At 41.0% G+C, this 18,144-nt stretch overlaps 1 protein-coding gene across 1 annotated transcript; it reads right to left on the bottom strand.

Annotated features, from left to right (window-relative positions):
- Window positions 1-211: 211 nt before the first annotated feature.
- Window positions 212-10,483, bottom strand: plk1 (polo-like kinase 1 (Drosophila)). The gene is given in 12 exon segments (XM_020917418.2): window positions 212-769; window positions 1,382-1,564; window positions 3,299-3,453; window positions 4,169-4,246; window positions 4,957-5,051; window positions 5,608-5,650; window positions 5,886-6,114; window positions 6,517-6,610; window positions 6,691-6,835; window positions 8,127-8,214; window positions 8,216-8,296; window positions 9,776-10,483. Coding segments are annotated over 12 exon segments (1,749 nt in total). The 5' UTR covers window positions 10,139-10,483; the 3' UTR covers window positions 212-574.
- Between the last annotated feature and the right edge of the window lie 7,661 nt (window positions 10,484-18,144).

Genomic DNA, 18,144 nt, shown 5'->3' with positions numbered 1-18,144 from the left:
TTCTCCGTTGACATAAGCAGAAGAGTTTTAGAACTCAACGCCACTTCCTGTTTTTTTTTTTTTTGTACAAACTACCACTGAACTGATGTAAAACTGATAAATATTGACCACAGGTACTATCCCACCAAACCAAGCCAGAATTAGAAAAAAAAAACTTATCATATGCATTTAACCCACCCTAGAATGCAATGAAACTCCACACGGACAGCAGTGATGTCTGGTAGAAACTTTATTTAAACTTGACGGACATCTTTACATGTGGGTGTGGATCCAGAAGTATGTACAGAGCTGTACAGTGCTGAGAAGACATGGAAAACTATCACAGAGAATGGACATAAGACAGAAAAGGTCTACAGACGGACACAAAAACGGGAGAAGTGTTTCATCAAACATTTGGCATAAAAATCAGTGGGTGAAACTCCCTGTGAACACCGTGGCGACAACACACATGAACACAAGAGGGCGCCAGTACAAATTAAATATAGAAATTCACTTCAACAATATAAAAGCAGAGCGTCCCTAATCTAAACTGTACAGGTGGGAGCTCTGTGCGTTAAAACTGAGGGGGCGGGGTTTACTGCGCGGCGGCCGACGGTTTGCTGTCAATTAGTTTCTCCACCATTAACTTAGCGTAGCGAATGCGGCTGGCCAACTCCTTGCAGCAGCCGTACTCCTCCAGGAGGGACATCTTGTACGTGCGGAAGTCCTTCTTCTCATCGATGTACGTGACGGCGCCCATCAGCGGGCACAGGATGATCTTGGTGTGGTCCTAAAGGAGAGGGCAGAGAACAGGTGTCAGTACAGGACTAGAGCAGAAGGTGTGGACACTCAGGCAATATGGACAACCAGCTTTGGTAGTGTACTAGTATACTGTGAAGAATTTGTCAAATGTTTAGTCTCAATCCCAGACATATATTAAAAAAAAAAAAAAAAACACACACTCTGGTAGATTAAAAAAGTGCACAGAACCAGAGTTATAATCCATAATTTAGACAATTTCATATTTTGAACAAATCAGATTTAAAATAAATCCAGTTGAAAATTGGAAACTGCTTTGACATTCACCTAAGGGCAAATCTCTAGCCCCTTTTTCATGTTCTGGAAGTACATTCTAAATTCAAAAAAGGGACTTTCCTATAGACTCAAGTAAAAGTTGAAATGCTTGATATGTCATTAAGGCCAGGACACTACGGGCCAATCAGCGAGCCTTTAAACACTGATAATCCAGGTGGAACATTTGGAAATGTTACTGTTGAACCAGAAAAACCAGGCCTACATGTATATAAAGTGCTGATCGAAAGGGCATCTGACTTAAATCCCACATTGCATCCATAGAGCATGGCACAATCTTACTTTATTGAAACTACAGTCATGTTCTGACCTGGAAGAAGTTGATCTGTACGGTGCCGTTGGTAAGGTGCAGGACGATGGCGCTCTTCGTTCTGAACCACAGGGACAGGTAGGGCATCCGGGCGAGCTCATCGCCTTCCCGCCGCGCCATGTTGGCTCCAGTCTTCAAAAGGTGCTCGCTCATGTAGTTCCTGAAGTATTTCAGCAGTGTAATCTGCACAGCACAGACACAGAACAGTCAGGACCAAACCACAAATTCAACCAATCACAGTCAAGTCTGAACACAGCTTTAGTGAGCTCCCAAACTAGATCTGTAGAGACTAGAGGCAATGTGATTAAAAAAGGTTTACCATGTAACTTTTCTGGCAAGATGTGATTTTCTACAGTATGGCATTGAAGGATCCATCTTTCATTTATTGAATCAATATTTGTTGTAAATCAGTACTTGGCCCTGTGACTCCACTCGCTTGTTTCCATGGAGATGAGAAAAGTTATAGTTCTCCTTTAATGTGAAAACACAAAGACGGGACTGTTTAAGTGTAAATGTCTCACGTTAAAAAGGACTAACAGTCTTATCAGACTTAGTCTTTCAGACCTTAAAGGCTCTACAGCTTTTCTGGTGGAGGGTGTGTTACCCGTTTGTCTCCATGGAGAGGTTACTGCTTTACTTGGAATGTTCCATAGTATGACATTAATGAATAAACACCAGATGGAATTCTTGTACTTCTGAGTAATAGAAATACCTGTAAACACATCCTTCTATGAACAGGAGCAACTTTCCACAGATCTGACTTGTAATGTAACGTAGTGCTGTAACCTGCTCGTCTCCCTCATGATATGTTTAATCTATACAGTGGAACATTCTTGACAGAGCAATAACATCTCCATGGAGACAAGCAGGTGGCAGACCCTCCACTAGAAATGTTACTCAGTGCATCTTTTCTTTTTTTTTTTTTTTAAAAAAAAGGACCTATATTTACACCAAACTGTCTCTTGTGAGCTTTAAGCAATCTTATGTTGTTGCCTCTTCAAAAACAAACCTAGGGCTGCGTTTTGTTTCATTCACACATGTTTAACCCTTTATTATTAGTCCGTCTACAGCTTCAAAACTGAAAATGCGCAGTTGCACCTTATGATGTCATGAAGAGAAAGTTTAAGTGAACAGCTCCTTTTAGCTTTAGTTCAGTAGAAATTGGCAATTCCAGGTCTGAAATCATCTAAATGATTCTAGTGAATGTGTAGAGTTTAAAAACACAGTGGAGCACTTCCTGTATTACCACATGACATCACAAGGTGGAACAAAGTGAACTCAGCCTAAACGTGCAGGGTTTGTGTGTTAAACATGTGTGAATTAAACAAAACACAACTCCATGTCTTTTGTTTGTGATGACGATTTAAGTAGTTATGGACATTCATTTCATTTTCCACACACTTCTGCTGGATTGTCAAAATTGTGTGTAATAATTGTTTTGGGAGACTTCTCAGTATGTTCCTTGTAGCTTGGAGCCTTGTTTAAAGCCTGATTCATCGGCCGGTTTCGCTTTTTTTAACTTTGTAGAAACCGTCTGACCTCGCAGTGTTAGAATTCGTTCGCTCGACGGGTACTTTTTGTCATTTAACCAGTCGCTGTTATTTGGTTGTGATGTATGTAATGCGCCGCTAACGGGGCTAACTGGTATATTAAGCTTTTCCCAAATCCCGGAGGAAGAAGGACAATAACGTCTTTCCCCTTGATGAAATTCAAACATTCTTTGTTCTGTCTTTAAATCCTCGATCTCAGAACACTGAATATATGGCTCTTTGCTGATTGGCTGGTGCCCAAACTCGCACTTCCGGGGTTTTTGCGAACCGTCTAGTGTATTCTGATTCCTGACCTAGTTGCTGGAGAGAAATGAAATTGAGCGGAGGCACTAGGTGGCGCCAGCCTGGCTAAGGGTCGGGTACTGACCTTTTTGTTTAAAGCCTGTGGGTAGGAGCGCACGCTGAGGAAGGACTCAGCCGCGGTCTTGTCAATGTACTGCAGACTGTCTCCGTCGGCGTACATGATCAGACGAGTGTAGTCATTAAACAGCACGCCCACACTGTTGTCACACAGCTGATAACCTGGAGGGGGCAGCACAGACAACATATTCTGAAACCGGACCAATGCAACCGGGTTTTGTCAAGAGCTTTGTTTAAATGAGCGCAAAAGACTAGAGTCGATTCATTTCATTCAAATGACATCAATTACAGAGGCAGAAGGTAATGAAGTACAAAAGTAAAAATACAATACTGAAGTACATTTTACACTGGATACCTTTTACTTTACTACATTTGGAAGCATGTATCTGTACTTTCTACTCCACTACATTTTACATCTGGACTAAATAGCACATTTCTTTATGGTTTGAGACCTGCTGAAAACACTGAGACTTATTTTTAGCACATTTCATTTGAATAAATCCTAACCAAAACAGTGAGAACAATTCAAAATCAAGAAATCAATTGAATCACTTAAAATCAGCAAAATTCATAATCATTACATTTAACACTTTAATTGTTCTATAAATCTATGCAAAATACTTTTTTACTCTTAAAGTACATTTTAAAACAGGTACTTTAATATGTTTACTCAAGTATGACATGAAACCATCTACTTGAGTAATCTTTTGCTGCTCTATCTGTACTTATACTTAAAAAATTAAAAGTACTTCTTCCTCCACCTGATTAAGATAATATATTCACTAAAAATCATGTTTGATGGTAAAATTTCTAACTCAAGTTGCACAAATGCTCCAGTCACAGTTGTATTTACAGTAGTGAAGGAGGCCGTCCTTACCCAGACCATATTTATCAGAGTAGTCCACCCATTTACTGATCCAGAAGATGGGGATGCAGGCGGGGTCCTCAGCCTCCTCTGAAACGAGAGGCAAACGTTAGATTGGTTTTGAAACTGAGGTGGGTCAGTATTGTCCAAGAAAAAACTAAATTCACAGTGCAGCTTCATGACTTAAAACATATTATATACTGTATATTCATGGTAGGCCTATGGTCTTTATTCCTCTCATTACTAGATGAGTAACTAAACCTATAATGTAGGGGTGTAAGGAAAAAATTTAAATTGATTCAGTGATATATCGTGATACTTCATTGCACACTTCTCAAATAGATTCAAAATGGATCCGAATCAATTTTTAAAATAACTTTCCACAAAAATCACTGTTCTCATGATTTAAAAAAAAAGAAAAAAAAAAAGTATAAATTATTATATAATTTTTCACACATTGTGTTCTCTTGAAGGTGTAGTTGACTGGATTATCAGAAGTAATAGTTGATAAATTGCAATTTATCATCCATTGTTTTAGTATCAGGATATATATGATATATATGACCGTGACTTGTGAATCATGATATCTGTCGTATGGTCAGACTCAAGGCAATGCACACCCCTACTATCCTGTCATGTTGACTCCACAGAAACATAAGATCACTTGGGTCTCAAAGCGGTGCACTAGTGTTGTCAAAGAGAAAGGATCACAAGACTGTCATGGACATTGGACATTATCATACATCCGTTTCTCTTCATGGTCCCCAGGCAGCAGAGGTCAGAGGTGGTTGTGCACAGACCTTGTTTGATGTTGGCCCTGTCTGAAGGCTTGGTGGACATCAGGCCGATGATCTGCTGCAGCAGGTCCCTCAGGTGTGAGTCCTGGTCTGACTCTCTGTGGAGACACACAGGACATTCATATGAGACAGCCTTGGGCAGGTGGTACTTTTACTGTGCACCATCACATTCACTGTAATCCTAACTATACTGATCTGTTTGATGTTGGTAGATCTTTAGACAGTTCAGAAACCAGATTTTACCCCACAGAAGTATGTGATACAGCAAAAACATGTACATCACAATCTTCTGTGAGCTAGATCAGTTTATGTACACACTGCATTTTTCTTTTGTATTTAACTTCACACTTCACTGAGTGGATAAATCCAGCGTCACTCTGAGCCTTACAGTCTGACCATAAGACAGAGTGGGTGGGGAAATGTGTGCCAGCAAACAGCTGCTTTAAATGAAGGAAAGAGGGAATCAAAAGGAAAAATTACCAAAATTGGTCACATTTTTAATCAACATATCGTCCAACCCTATTTGATAAAGGTGTGAATACAATATTTAGCAGGGGACATGAGGTTTGGTCCAAATGGCATTTTTCCCTTCTTTCTCTTTTAGCTACAATTCTACATCACCATTTTTAGACTCAGTGTTCAGTTCATACTCACTTTTGGGGCTGCTCCTCTTTCACCTCCACTTTCTCCGTCCCTGCTGCAAATAAAACACATAAAGCATCAGACACCTCACCCTTACACAGGCTTCCTCCCTGGCTGCTGTGGTTACCATTAGAGAGTAACAGAATAACTAATGAAAGAAGAATAATCACTGATGTTATGGTGTCAAACTGGACTTTAGTCAAAATGCATGGTCATAAGCAAGATAGAAACACCTTAACAGTGTCTAGAAGTCTTCTGTGGACCACTTGTAAAAGCGCTCCAACACTTACCTTTGTTGTTGATGGCGGTGAGCGGGCGTCTCTGGCTCTGCAGCTCGGGCACGGTGGAGGGGGCGATGGAGAAGCGGGGGGGCACAGTGAGACAGGTGGTGGGCAGGCGCATGGGCAAGTACCCGGACACCATGAAGTCGTCTGTGAGCAGCTCTGTGACGGTGGGCCTCTGGGAGGGGTCTGCGTGCAGCATGCGTTTGATCAGGGACGAGGCCGCAGGGTTGATGTGCTGGAGGCAAAAACATAAAAACCTTCAAGGACTGCAGCGTAAAGTGAGAACGGGGAAACTGAGACACTTAATTGGTTATTATGTTTTTTAGAATTGTTGATGAAAACTTTTTAGCAAAATGGTGATGAAATAAAAACTACAACACCCCCTTGGCCCATTTTCTTCTGTAAATGCTTTGAACATTTCCAATATTTAAATGTGTAACTACTAGTCTTGTTAACTAATGGTTTATGCTTTGAAAATGCATTCTGACAGATTACCAAACTGATCACTGACCAGTCACGTTATACTTAAATACTAACAAGTTTGAAGGATCAGATGCATCTTAATGACCACAATTACAAGCTCTAGAAAGAACCGGCTCATCACAGTGGTGTACATAATTTGTGGGGCTGTAGTTACCCAGGGGATGGTATAGTTGTTCTTCTTGATGCGGTTGTAGGTCTCCTTCAAACAGGACGTCTCAAATGGAGGCTTGCCCACCAGCAGCGTGTACCTGGGACCAGCACAGACATTAGTACAGTCCCCTCCTTTCTCCTCACACTGGACCCCTCTGCCACTCTGCCCCACACTCACAGTATGCAGCCTAGTGACCACACGTCCACCTCGTAGCTGTGGCCCTTCTTACACAGCACTTCAGGAGCGATGTAGTTTGGGGTTCCACACAGAGTCTTCTTCCTCTCACCGTCAAACTCGATCTTTGTGGCCAGTCCGAAGTCCCCTGCACAGTGAACATGGGATGGTATTAATACAATACATTAATACAAGTCAGGGGTGTCAAACTCAAATTCACAGAGGCCAAAATTAAAAACTGGGACCAAGTCGTGGGCCAAACTAAATATTTATTGAAAATTTTTAACAACATCTGCATGCTTTCTCCTTTTCGAGATTTGTAATGTTAAATCCTTTCTTATTAAAATTATTATTTAATAATAGTTTTGCTTAAAACACTGAATCCAGAACAAGAAGAATATAAAATAATAACATGTTAAATAAATCATCTCTCTATCTGTAGCCGGCAGATCAGCTCTAATGCATATTTGATATGATCTCCTGGGCCAAATTTGGTCCCCGGGCCTGAGTTTGACCTGTCTGATATAAGTGATACTACATGATCACAATACTATCAAAATTAAAGTGTGCTTTGTGGAAATGGTCTAACTCTAAAGAAAAAAATATGCTCCAGCTGTCTATGAATATGTGCTGTCAAAGCACTGTACACATTATACCATTCTACTTTTGGACAACTCTTTGTAAACAAGTCCAATGTGGAAGTCTGTTTCCTCACCACCAACTTGTATATCGAGTCCATTTCCATTTGTATCAAAAGCAAAATGACTTTTTCACAATACAAATTATTTAATGGACAGGTTGTGTTTGCTTTATATAAAGACAGTAGCATAACTGTTTCAAATCTGTCCTGGCCAAATAGTTATAATCTATGACAAATGTGAATAATGTTAAAATGTGGACTTTTTAAGTAGAAGCACTATTGGTCCACAGATTCTGGATTTTTTTCCTTTCAATAAATAAAATAAACTGGCCATGTAACGCAGCTGAATCCTACATGTATCACTGCTTATTGCATATAAAATGAAATGAGAAAAGTCAAGAAGAGTGGCTTGTATGAGGCTGGTAGAAAGCTCAGCTGCAGCCTAGATCAGAGTTTCTCAAATTGTGGTATCTGTACCACTGGTGATACAAGAATGGTACTTTGACAGCTCTTCAGTTTGTGGAGGTGTCAAATTTAGATATTTTTTTCGTTCTTTTTTGGAGAATTTGTTTAGAACTACAGTGGAAATGATGTAGTCCACTTCTAGACGTGATTTAGACCTAGATTACCCCGGAATAGTCCTGATTTATGTTTAAATCTGGTGGTACTGGGAATGCCAAATCCTATTTTTATGTGAAAGCTTCGATCCACTGGCCTGGATCTCTAGACTTCCATGCAGCACCTCCCACCATCCTGCTGACAAAGAATAACGCTTGTGCAGTGTGGACGGGGCAGTTACCGATCTTGAGGTCCATGTCATCGTTGAGGAAAATGTTTCCGAGCTTGAGGTCTCTGTGGATGATGCGGTTGTTGTGGAGGTACTGGCACTCCCTTCAGCAGCTGCATCATGAAGTATCTGGCCTCAGGTTCCGTCACGGCCTTGCGGCGCTTGTGTAGCTCCAGCAGGGACTAGAACACAAGAGAACCGCCTATTTACTACGGGGTCAATCTTTCATTGGAAAAACACAAACACACATAAAACATTTCTTTGGTCATGTCTATATTGGTGTTATTTTGTGAGCAGGGAACATTATTTTCCCTCTTTACTAAAAAACGCCTCATGTGGTTTAGGAATTGAACCTGGGACCTGTTTGAATCTTTTGGGAATCCAGTCTCCTCCCACTGTGCAAAGGTAAACATGGAGGTGTTGTGGTTTCCATGGTGAAACCAAAATGTAAGCTACCATCTAATTAACTGGTGTGAAGAGGAGCTTTAACACCTTGCACCTCAGCAAATGGGACAGGCCCTGGATTCAAGTGAGACCGAATTAAACATGAACAGACGGTGCCTAGTAAAAGCATTTCAAAATATGTTTTACATTTTCCACAATATATATTTTTTACATTTAAATTTAACATAAATAATTGTGCCCACAAATTGTCAATTAAGAATCTACCAATTGTGGGAGTGTTTATAATAAACTGAAACTGAATATTGAACCTATAAAAAGTTAGACTAACTTTTCTGGTAAATGGGCCACCACCTGCTCGTCTCCATGGAGATTTTATTGCTGTACCTGGATTGTTCCACGCATGAAATGAAACATGTCAAATCTGTGGAGAGGCCACACCACTTGCAGGAAGAATGCATGTTTTCCAAGGTTTCGTGTGACAATTAAAACACCTATAAACTGAATAAATACAAGGACAAAAGCAACACGGAGACATTCAAGGCACAGAAGTAACCTCTCCATGGAGACAAGCAGGTGACTCTCTACAAGGAAAGTTACATAGTGCAGTTTTAAAATAGTTATCATCTAACCTCCCCAGCTGGTTTTTGGAATTGCCTCTTCACAGCAGAGTTGCCATTTTAAATGTTTCTAATAAAGAATCCCCCATTCCAAGCCGTGTGCAGTGTGGAATACTATTATGTGCCTTGGAAAAATATCCAATTCAGGTCAACCATTTCACAAACGTCATGTAATAATTGGCCAGTTTGGTATTAAAACTATATAACTGGGGATGCACAGTTTCCAGATCCAAATTATCCTGACGAAGGCTTTTTCTCAAAACGTAATTTAAAAACGGAAAAAGCTTTTCCATTTTTTCACTTTTAAAATTGCTGTTCCTTGCATTTACACCTCCACAGGAACTTTGGAGAGCGTTTTCTGTTTCATTTGCCCCCCTACGGTCTATAAATAATCTGAACACAAAAGAGGTAAAACTAGTTCTACTTTATGCTTGTAGTATTCATATGGACGTACCTATATTGTACATAGGAAGAGAACATTAGACAATGGTATTTGAAGCAGAGACAGTGCAAACATGTGAAAGATAAGAGGAGACAACTGAGCAGGGCCTGGTAATGGCAACCGTTGGCCCTTTACAAACAAGTCCCCAGCCCGTGCGCCCTGGCCGTGCGTCCTGGCCGTGCGCCCTCGCCACTCACCCGTCTCCTGCACAGCTCCAGCACCACGAACACGAAGTCGTCATCCTCGAAGAACCCATGGAAGCCCACCACGTTTGGATGGCTCAGGCTTTTGTGGATGGCGATCTCGGAGCTCATCTTCTCCCGCTGGTGCTGCTTCAGGATCAGGGCTTTGGGCACGATCTTGCCGGCGAACACCTGCTTGCTCTCCAGGTCCGTGATCTCGAAGCACTTGGCGAAGCCTCCCTTGCCCAGGAAGCGGCCTCTGGAATAGCGGCGCATGGTCCGGGAGTCCACCAGGATGTCGGGGATCTCTTTGAGCGGAGCCGATTTAGGGTCGCCATGTGCGGCTGCTGAACTGGGCTTCGCGACGCCTGCACTCATCTCGAAACTACCCTTTTTACTCCTTTTTACTAATAATTAAAACTTTAAAACCCTATCTTATCTCAGATTACGTGGTGAATGCGCGTTCAGCCTGACTCAGACCCTTACCAAGCAACGCGTAATAGCCGAAAGTCGTTTCCGAAGTCCTCATATACGCCAACTAAAAAACATGAAATCACATCCAAACACGAATAAAAACTAATCTAACTCTAAAACTCTCCTGCTAACATTAAAACTTGTATTTTCTAGCCTCTCCAGGCGTGTGCACCCGCAGCGTTACCTCGTCCTTTGACAACAGTCTCCAGCACAAGTTTAAAATGCTGCCTGTGTGGTTCCGCGCACGCTGATTGGCCGGCTACATTTGAATTCCGAAGCGCCACGCAAGGCATCACGGGAGAGCAAACACGAAACAGCCAATCACGGAGCGTATTTTCGAGACGGTGAGACGTGATTGGTCAGAGCGATGGCAGGGCTTCCTTAAACAAAAGGCTGACGGGAAATGTAGGCGGAGTGGGCTTTAACAAGACACGATCAGTTGTTTTTCGACTTCTGACTGGTTAAAATACAGTTAAATGCAATATTACAGCATGTATTCTGATAAATACTTTAGTCAGACTTAAGTTCTGATTGAGACCGAATTAAATTTGAGCTTAGACCGAGTGTAGACCTGGTTTGGTTATTTATTTCCTGTCTTGGCTTGGGTTGGTTCCAGGATTTCTGCTAGTTGTGGTTTAGTTCTGTTTTTAGATTTAGTCTTGATTTTTGAGGTGGTTTATTCCTGTTTATATGATAGAAATGAGCTTTAGTACTTACTCAGCTCGAGTTTTGTGGTTTAGTCCAGCTGTAAGATAAGATAAGAGAACTTTTATTGGTCCCACGATGAGGGAATTTGAATGTTGCTACACAAAGTACAAGAGCAGCAGGAGAGGAGAAATGGGACAAGGCGTCCTTTTTTTTGTTTAGTTTTTTTGTTTACCAGGAACAGTTCCAGTTCTGTCCCCTTTCGTTTTCTGTGTCCCCTGTCCCAGCAAATTTATTCAAACAGTGATCTGACACTCTCTTTTTAGTTTTATTATTACCAGCCATCCCAGTTTTACATTTTAATTTGTTTATATCTTGAATATAATTTAGTGTGACCAGACGTCCTTATTTACCCGGGACTGTCCCAGTTTTAAGTCCTGTGTCCTCTGTCCCAGCAGATTTATACAGAACCACTGATTTGTCCCAGTGTTAGGATAAATAACTAGGCTTAGATATTTTGTATAATCACTTGTGTAGTTCATTATTGTACCAAGGTCATTTGAAGATAAGAGCTCTGATCACAGCTGTGACACTCATCAATATATCAAGACAAATGCACAGTGTTGGGAAGATTCCTTTTAAAATGTATTCCCCTACAGATTACAGATTACATACCCAAAATGTAGTTTGTAACGGAATCCATTAAATTACTTAATGTAATCTGAATACTTTGGATTGCTTGATATTGTCATGCTTTTTTAAAAACTACATGAATGTACCAACCACATCCTGAAAATTCTTGTTTGTTCTCTTCAAAAAAGTTTGTTGTAGAGAAGCAAAGACGAGGAAATGTTAACATAAGATATTTTGTCTGCTGAAAGACAATAAAAAACCCAGTCTTTTCTTAAACATATTAAAAATATTATTGATAGAGAAATGATTTTTATATGAGATCACTGCTGCCTTCAATTATGTCCACCTACTATTAGGTGTCATATTGTTTAGACCTGGTTTAGACCTGGTTTAGACCTGGTTTAGACCTGGTTTAGACCTGGTTTAGAGGCGCACGGGAGGAGGCGCGGTCTCTTCTTTAAATACAAAGTGACGTCTCAATTTCCAAGACACAAATGTGTTTTTGCCCGTGTACTGCTGGCTCTGTTCTACTGGCTCCTCAACCTCGTCCATTGTGTGACTGATACCACCAATGTTGACATGGTTTACACAGCTCTTATTGCGTGTGTTTTGTTTGGCTTTCCGGTAATGAGTGGAATTACTGAAATAATCATTTAAAAAATGTGAAAAGAGGAAAATACCGCTGTGTAATCCATTTATTTTAACAAAGTAACTGTAATCCAATTACCTCTCATTGAAACAGTAACTGTAGCTGAATACAGTTACTCATAATTTGTGCTCTGATTACGTAACTCCAGTACATGTAATCTGTTACTCTCCAACACTGCAAATGCATGATATTCAAATCTATCTAATAGCAAACTAAATAGGACAAGAACTACTCAAGTGTAATTCAAGTGTAATTTTTATCTAAGCAGAAACTAATGAACACAAGAGGAAAATGTTGTTTTCTTCAACACCAGTTTTATACAAGAAATGTCCCAGGTGTCCCTATTTTTGACCAATTTGATCCCTGCCAACAGTTAAGAGAGTCATGATTTGTAATCTGTACTTTGTTTAGGTAAAATATAGAAAAGCTGCTTAAAAATGACCAAAACACAAAGAAAATGCGACTATACTGACTCACATGCTAGTCGTAAAGAAGTCATGAATGGTCTAAGAAGTGCAGATAATTTTTCCTTAATTACACACTTGTTTCACAATTTTATTATTACTAACCACCACAAACTGGGGGTGTCAAAGTTGTTTTGAAAAATCTGGTCACTCTAATATAATTAAGATACAAAATGGAATAAAAACAGAAAAAATTGTAAGTGTACAACTATTTTGGGAGGGGAAACTAGTAAGTACAAAATGTGTCTATGACTATGGTTATGCACATGGACAAGATGAGCGGCTGGTCGAGACTCACATCGATGGGCAAGACACATTTTTGAACAGCCAGTTTCACAGCTACATAAAGCCACTGTAAAGAAAACCTATGCTTGTGTCCTCTATATAGTTGTAATCTTTTAGCCAGTCTGGCGCCACCTAGTGTCTCCACTCAATTTCATTTCTCTCCAGTGACTAGGTCAGAAATTGGAATACACTAGACAGTTTGCAAGAACCATGGAAGTGTGAGTTCGGGCACCAGCCAATCATGGATCTATTAAAATAACCGGATAGAGTGCTGCTGCTTGTAGCTGCCTCCAGTTGACATAGTGGCCCCTCACTGAAACGGGATGCGGGCGTGCTGGATGCCATAATCACCCAACTGCACTGAACAAAAAGGTTGCTGTATTTGCGTAAAAAAGTTCTGGAAAGCGGTTGCATGCAATAAAATTATGTTTAGGCTTTGAAACATATTTTGATCCTCTCTACGCATATTTTTCTCAGAACATGAACGTCACTTTTTCATGTTGATGAAATTTGATCAAATTATGCTGAATAGGCATATTTATCTTATGTATAAGTATGTATGATTTAATTTAATTGATCTAATTCTGTAAAAGAATACAAAAACAGTCTTTAGTTTTCCACAGTTCTGTTTTGTCTTAAACAGAATCAAACACACAGAGACACACAAGTACAGAGACACACAGTTTGGAGCTGGACAGTGTGAAGATTTATTCCAGTGAAGAAGCTCTGGTCTCTGTGGACACAGAATAACACATGATGATCACATTCTGATCATCTACTCTGTTGTACATGTTTAAATACACTTAAAGTACTTATTATTACAATAACGGACCAGAACAGAAGAACAAGAACATTAGAAGTGTATCTGCAGAAACAAAACTCACCATGTGCTGCTTTTCTTCCTCTAAATGCAGTAACAGGGAGGGCATCTGGTATAAAGTCTCCTAGTGCCACATCACCCTGTAGAAACACGATCACTGTTTCAATAGAAGTACATTTTGAAAAATTCTTTTAAAATAATTTTAGCTGGTTTACTTACTTTGTTCATCTGTGCTCTGTGTTTTGTTGGTTCTCAAACATCTTCCTTTTTCCTGAAACATCAGATAGAACATTTATGAACTTCCCCACAGCTCCAGCAGAGCTCTGGACGTCACTGTTTGTAGGCGACTCTGGAAGCAACACAATCAAATCTTAGTTCAGCTGTCACACTCTTTTAGATGGACAGTCAAATACAATTTGTTTCAAGGAGTCCTAACATTAACTCTAATTACCTCCGCCAAGGAGGTTATGTTTTTGCCGGCGTTTGTCTGTTTGTTTGTTTGTTTGTTTGTCTGTTAGCAACATAACTCAAAAAGTTATGGACCGATTTTAGTTAACATTGTGGTAAATGGGGCCAAAAATTTTGTTTCTCAATATCTCGGTTAATTATTGACCAAACCCCATGAAATTTGACTCAGGGATGGACAATGGGATCCTCTTTCATATTCCAAAGGCTGATCCGGATCTGATCCAGAAGACTGATTTTATCGCAATTTATATAAAAAATGGGGGTAGTCCTTGGCGGAGGTCTGCGCTCTCTGACTGCTTTTCTAGTTTCAAATAAAACACCACAAACATGTTTTAACAATGACGCATTCTAGTCCAGATAAACAAACAAACAAATAAAATCTTTAAAAAGTCTCACCTCCAGATCAGTTCTCATAATCCTCCTGCTCCACACTGTGTGTCCTCTGCTCATCTAACTGTCCTGTGTCCTGTTACATTTGACTTTTCCCTCCAAAAAAATTGGGGAGGAGAATTCCAGAGGGAGGAGCCTCACCACAGATTATAATAAAGTCATGTTTCCTCAACCTGATTAAAACATGCAGGTCTCACATCGGCCACAATCAAGTGACCTTTGTAAGATTTAAACATGCTGGAAAGAGAAACGTAAAAAAAAGTCATGTTATTGTTGTCAAATTTGTTTTTGCAATTTGAGCAACCCCTCTCGGACCATTTTTTCAGTGTGTTTGAACATGAGTTATTGTGAATACTCTTTCAGACAGTATTTTTTTACGCATTACAATTGAACAAAGTTGAGAGTTATTGTGAACGCGTTAAATAAAGTTTGACTGACTTATCTAACTGTTGTGTTTCGTTTAATGTGCCTTAAAGTCCGGTGCGGTTTATATGTGAAAAAAGTTCGAAAATAGACCATTCAATGACAGTGCGCCTTATAATCCAGAGCGCCTAATAGTGCGGAAACATGCACTATAATGTACTTAACTACTGAATATTATGTAGATGAAATACTGTAAATTGTAGAATTAGGATTAAAATAGGCATTGAGTGTTTTTATGTGTTCTCTTTATTTTGTTAGTTTCTTTCTTTGTTAAATGGACATATTCTGAGAGTATGGAGACTAGATGTTGTGCTTTCATAACTTTTTTAAAATGTTCAAATAAATTAACTCTAACTCTAATTTGAGATGGTCCAATCTCACCTGATCATTCGTAGTACGTGTCTCTCAAATGCAGAAGACCTGTCCTCTCGAAAATTCTCTTAACATTCAGAAAGTGAAGTAAGAATTTGGTGTGTTGATTACTGATTCTGTAAATATCTGCACTGTGTCTCAGTTCTGTGTGTAGGTTTCCCCCCTTTTGTGTATAAGCAGCCATTTTTGACACAGATGTCTCTCTGATTGGTTAATTCGCCTGTCAATCACGCCATCTGAAAGACCAACTCGCCTTTGTAAAGTTTTGTCAAAGTGTGTGCTTCTGGCTGATCAGGTTCTCTCCATGTTGTGAAGTGATCATTAATTGGACTTTAACCAATTCCTAGTTCTGCATAGTTACTCCACACACAAACATTAAGATCATTCAACTTTTATTTGAGTCTCAGTGCTTCAGTATGTGGAGATGGAGAGTCAGAGGAGCAGATGTTCAGTTGTAGATGAGATGGAGAGTCAGAGGAGCAGATGTTCAGTTGTAGATGAGATGGAGAGTCAGAGGAGCAGATGTTCAGTTGTAGGTGGAGATGGAGAGTCAGAGGAGCAGATGTTCAGTTGTAGGTGGAGATGGAGAGTCAGAGGAGCAGATGTTCAGTTGTAGATGAGATGGAGAGTCAGAGGAGCAGATGTTCAGTTGTAGGTGGAGATGGAGAGTCAGAGGAGCAGATGTTCAGTTGTAGGTGGAGATGGAGAGTCAGAGGAGCAGATGTTCAGTTGTAGGTGGAGATGGAGAGTCAGAGGAGCAGATGTTCAGTTGTAGATGGAGATGGAGAGTCAGAGGAGCAGATGTTCAGTTGTAGATGAGATGGAGAGTCAGAGGAGCAGATGTTCAGTTGTAGGTGGAGATGGAGAGTCAGAGGAGCAGATGTTCAGTTGTAGATGAGATGGAGAGTCAGAGGAGCAGATGTTCAGTTGTAGGTGGAGATGGAGAGTCAGAGGAGCAGATGTTCAGTTGTAGATGAGATGGAGAGTCAGAGGAGCAGATGTTCAGTTGTAGATGAGATGGAGAGTCAGAGGAGCAGATGTTCAGTTGTAGGTGGAGATGGAGAGTCAGAGGAGCAGATGTTCAGTTGTAGATGAGATGGAGAGTCAGAGGAGCAGATGTTTCAGTTGTAGATGGAGATGGAGAGTCAGAGGAGCAGATGTTCAGTTGTAGATGAGATGGAGAGTCAGAGGAGCAGATGTTCAGTTGTAGATGAGATGGAGAGTCAGAGGAGCAGATGTTCAGTTGTAGTGGAGATGGAGAGTCAGAGGAGCAGATGATGTTCAGTTGTAGGTGGAGATGGAGAGTCAGAGGAGCAGATGTTCAGTTGTAGGTGGAGATGGAGAGTCAGAGGAGCAGATGTTCAGTTGTAGGTGGAGATGGAGAGTCAGAGGAGCAGATGTTCAGTTGTAGGTGGAGATGGAGAGTCAGAGGAACAGATGTTCAGTTGTAGATGAGATGGAGAGTCAGAGGAGCAGATGTTCAGTTGTAGATGAGATGGAGAGTCAGAGGAGCAGATGTTCAGTTGTAGATGAGATGGAGAGTCAGAGGAGCAGATGTTCAGTTGTAGATGAGATGGAGAGTCAGAGGAGCAGATGTTCAGTTGTAGATGAGATGGAGAGTCAGAGGAACAGATGTTCAGTTGTAGGTGGAGATGGAGAGTCAGAGGAGCAGATGTTCAGTTGTAGGTGGAGATGGAGAGTCAGAGGAGCAGATGTTCAGTTGTAGATGAGATGGAGAGTCAGAGGAGCAGATGTTCAGTTGTAGATGAGATGGAGAGTCAGAGGAGCAGATGTTCAGTTGTAGGTGGAGATGGAGAGTCAGAGGAGCAGATGTTCAGTTGTAGGTGGAGATGGAGAGTCAGAGGAGCAGATGTTCAGTTGTAGAGATGAGATGGAGAGTCAGAGGAGGAGCAGATGTTCAGTTGTAGATGAGATGGAGAGTCAGAGGAGCAGATGTTCAGTTGTAGGTGGAGATGGAGAGTCAGAGGAGCAGATGTTCAGTTGTAGGTGGAGATGGAGAGTCAGAGGAACAGATGTTCAGTTGTAGATGAGATGGAGAGTCAGAGGAGCAGATGTTCAGTTGTAGATGAGATGGAGAGTCAGAGGAGCAGATGTTCAGTTGTAGATGAGATGGAGAGTCAGAGGAGCAGATGTTCAGTTGTAGGTGGAGATGGAGAGTCAGAGGAGCAGATGTTCAGTTGTAGGTGGAGATGGAGAGTCAGAGGAGCAGATGTTCAGTTGTAGATGGAGATGGAGAGTCAGAGGAAGCAGATGTTCAGTTGTAGATGAGATGGAGAGTCAGAGAGCAGATGTTCAGTTGTAGGTGGAGATGGAGAGTCAGAGGAGCAGATGTTCAGTTGTAGGTGGAGATGGAGAGTCAGAGGAGCAGATGTTCAGTTGTAGGTGGAGATGGAGAGTCAGAGGAGCAGATGTTCAGTTGTAGATGAGATGGAGAGTCAGAGGAACAGATGTTCAGTTGTAGATGAGATGGAGAGTCAGAGGAACAGATGTTCAGTTGTAGGTGGAGATGGAGAGTCAGAGGAGCAGATGTTCAGTTGTAGGTGGAGATGGAGAGTCAGAGGAGCAGATGTTCAGTTGTAGGTGGAGATGGAGAGTCAGAGGAGCAGATGTTCAGTTGTAGGTGGAGATGGAGAGTCAGAGGAGCAGATGTTCAGTTGTAGGTGGAGATGGAGAGTCAGAGGAGCAGATGTTCAGTTGTAGGTGGAGATGGAGAGTCAGAGGAGCAGATGTTCAGTTGTAG

This window comes from Boleophthalmus pectinirostris, unplaced genomic scaffold, assembly GCF_026225935.1.
Source record: "Boleophthalmus pectinirostris isolate CB_2022bp ecotype Guang Dong unplaced genomic scaffold, ASM2622593v1 HiC_scaffold_22, whole genome shotgun sequence".
NCBI classification, from domain to species: Eukaryota; Metazoa; Chordata; class Actinopteri; order Gobiiformes; family Gobiidae; genus Boleophthalmus; species Boleophthalmus pectinirostris.
Note: the sequence above shows the minus strand (reverse complement) of the source record. Positions and strands in the feature narration are given on the sequence as shown.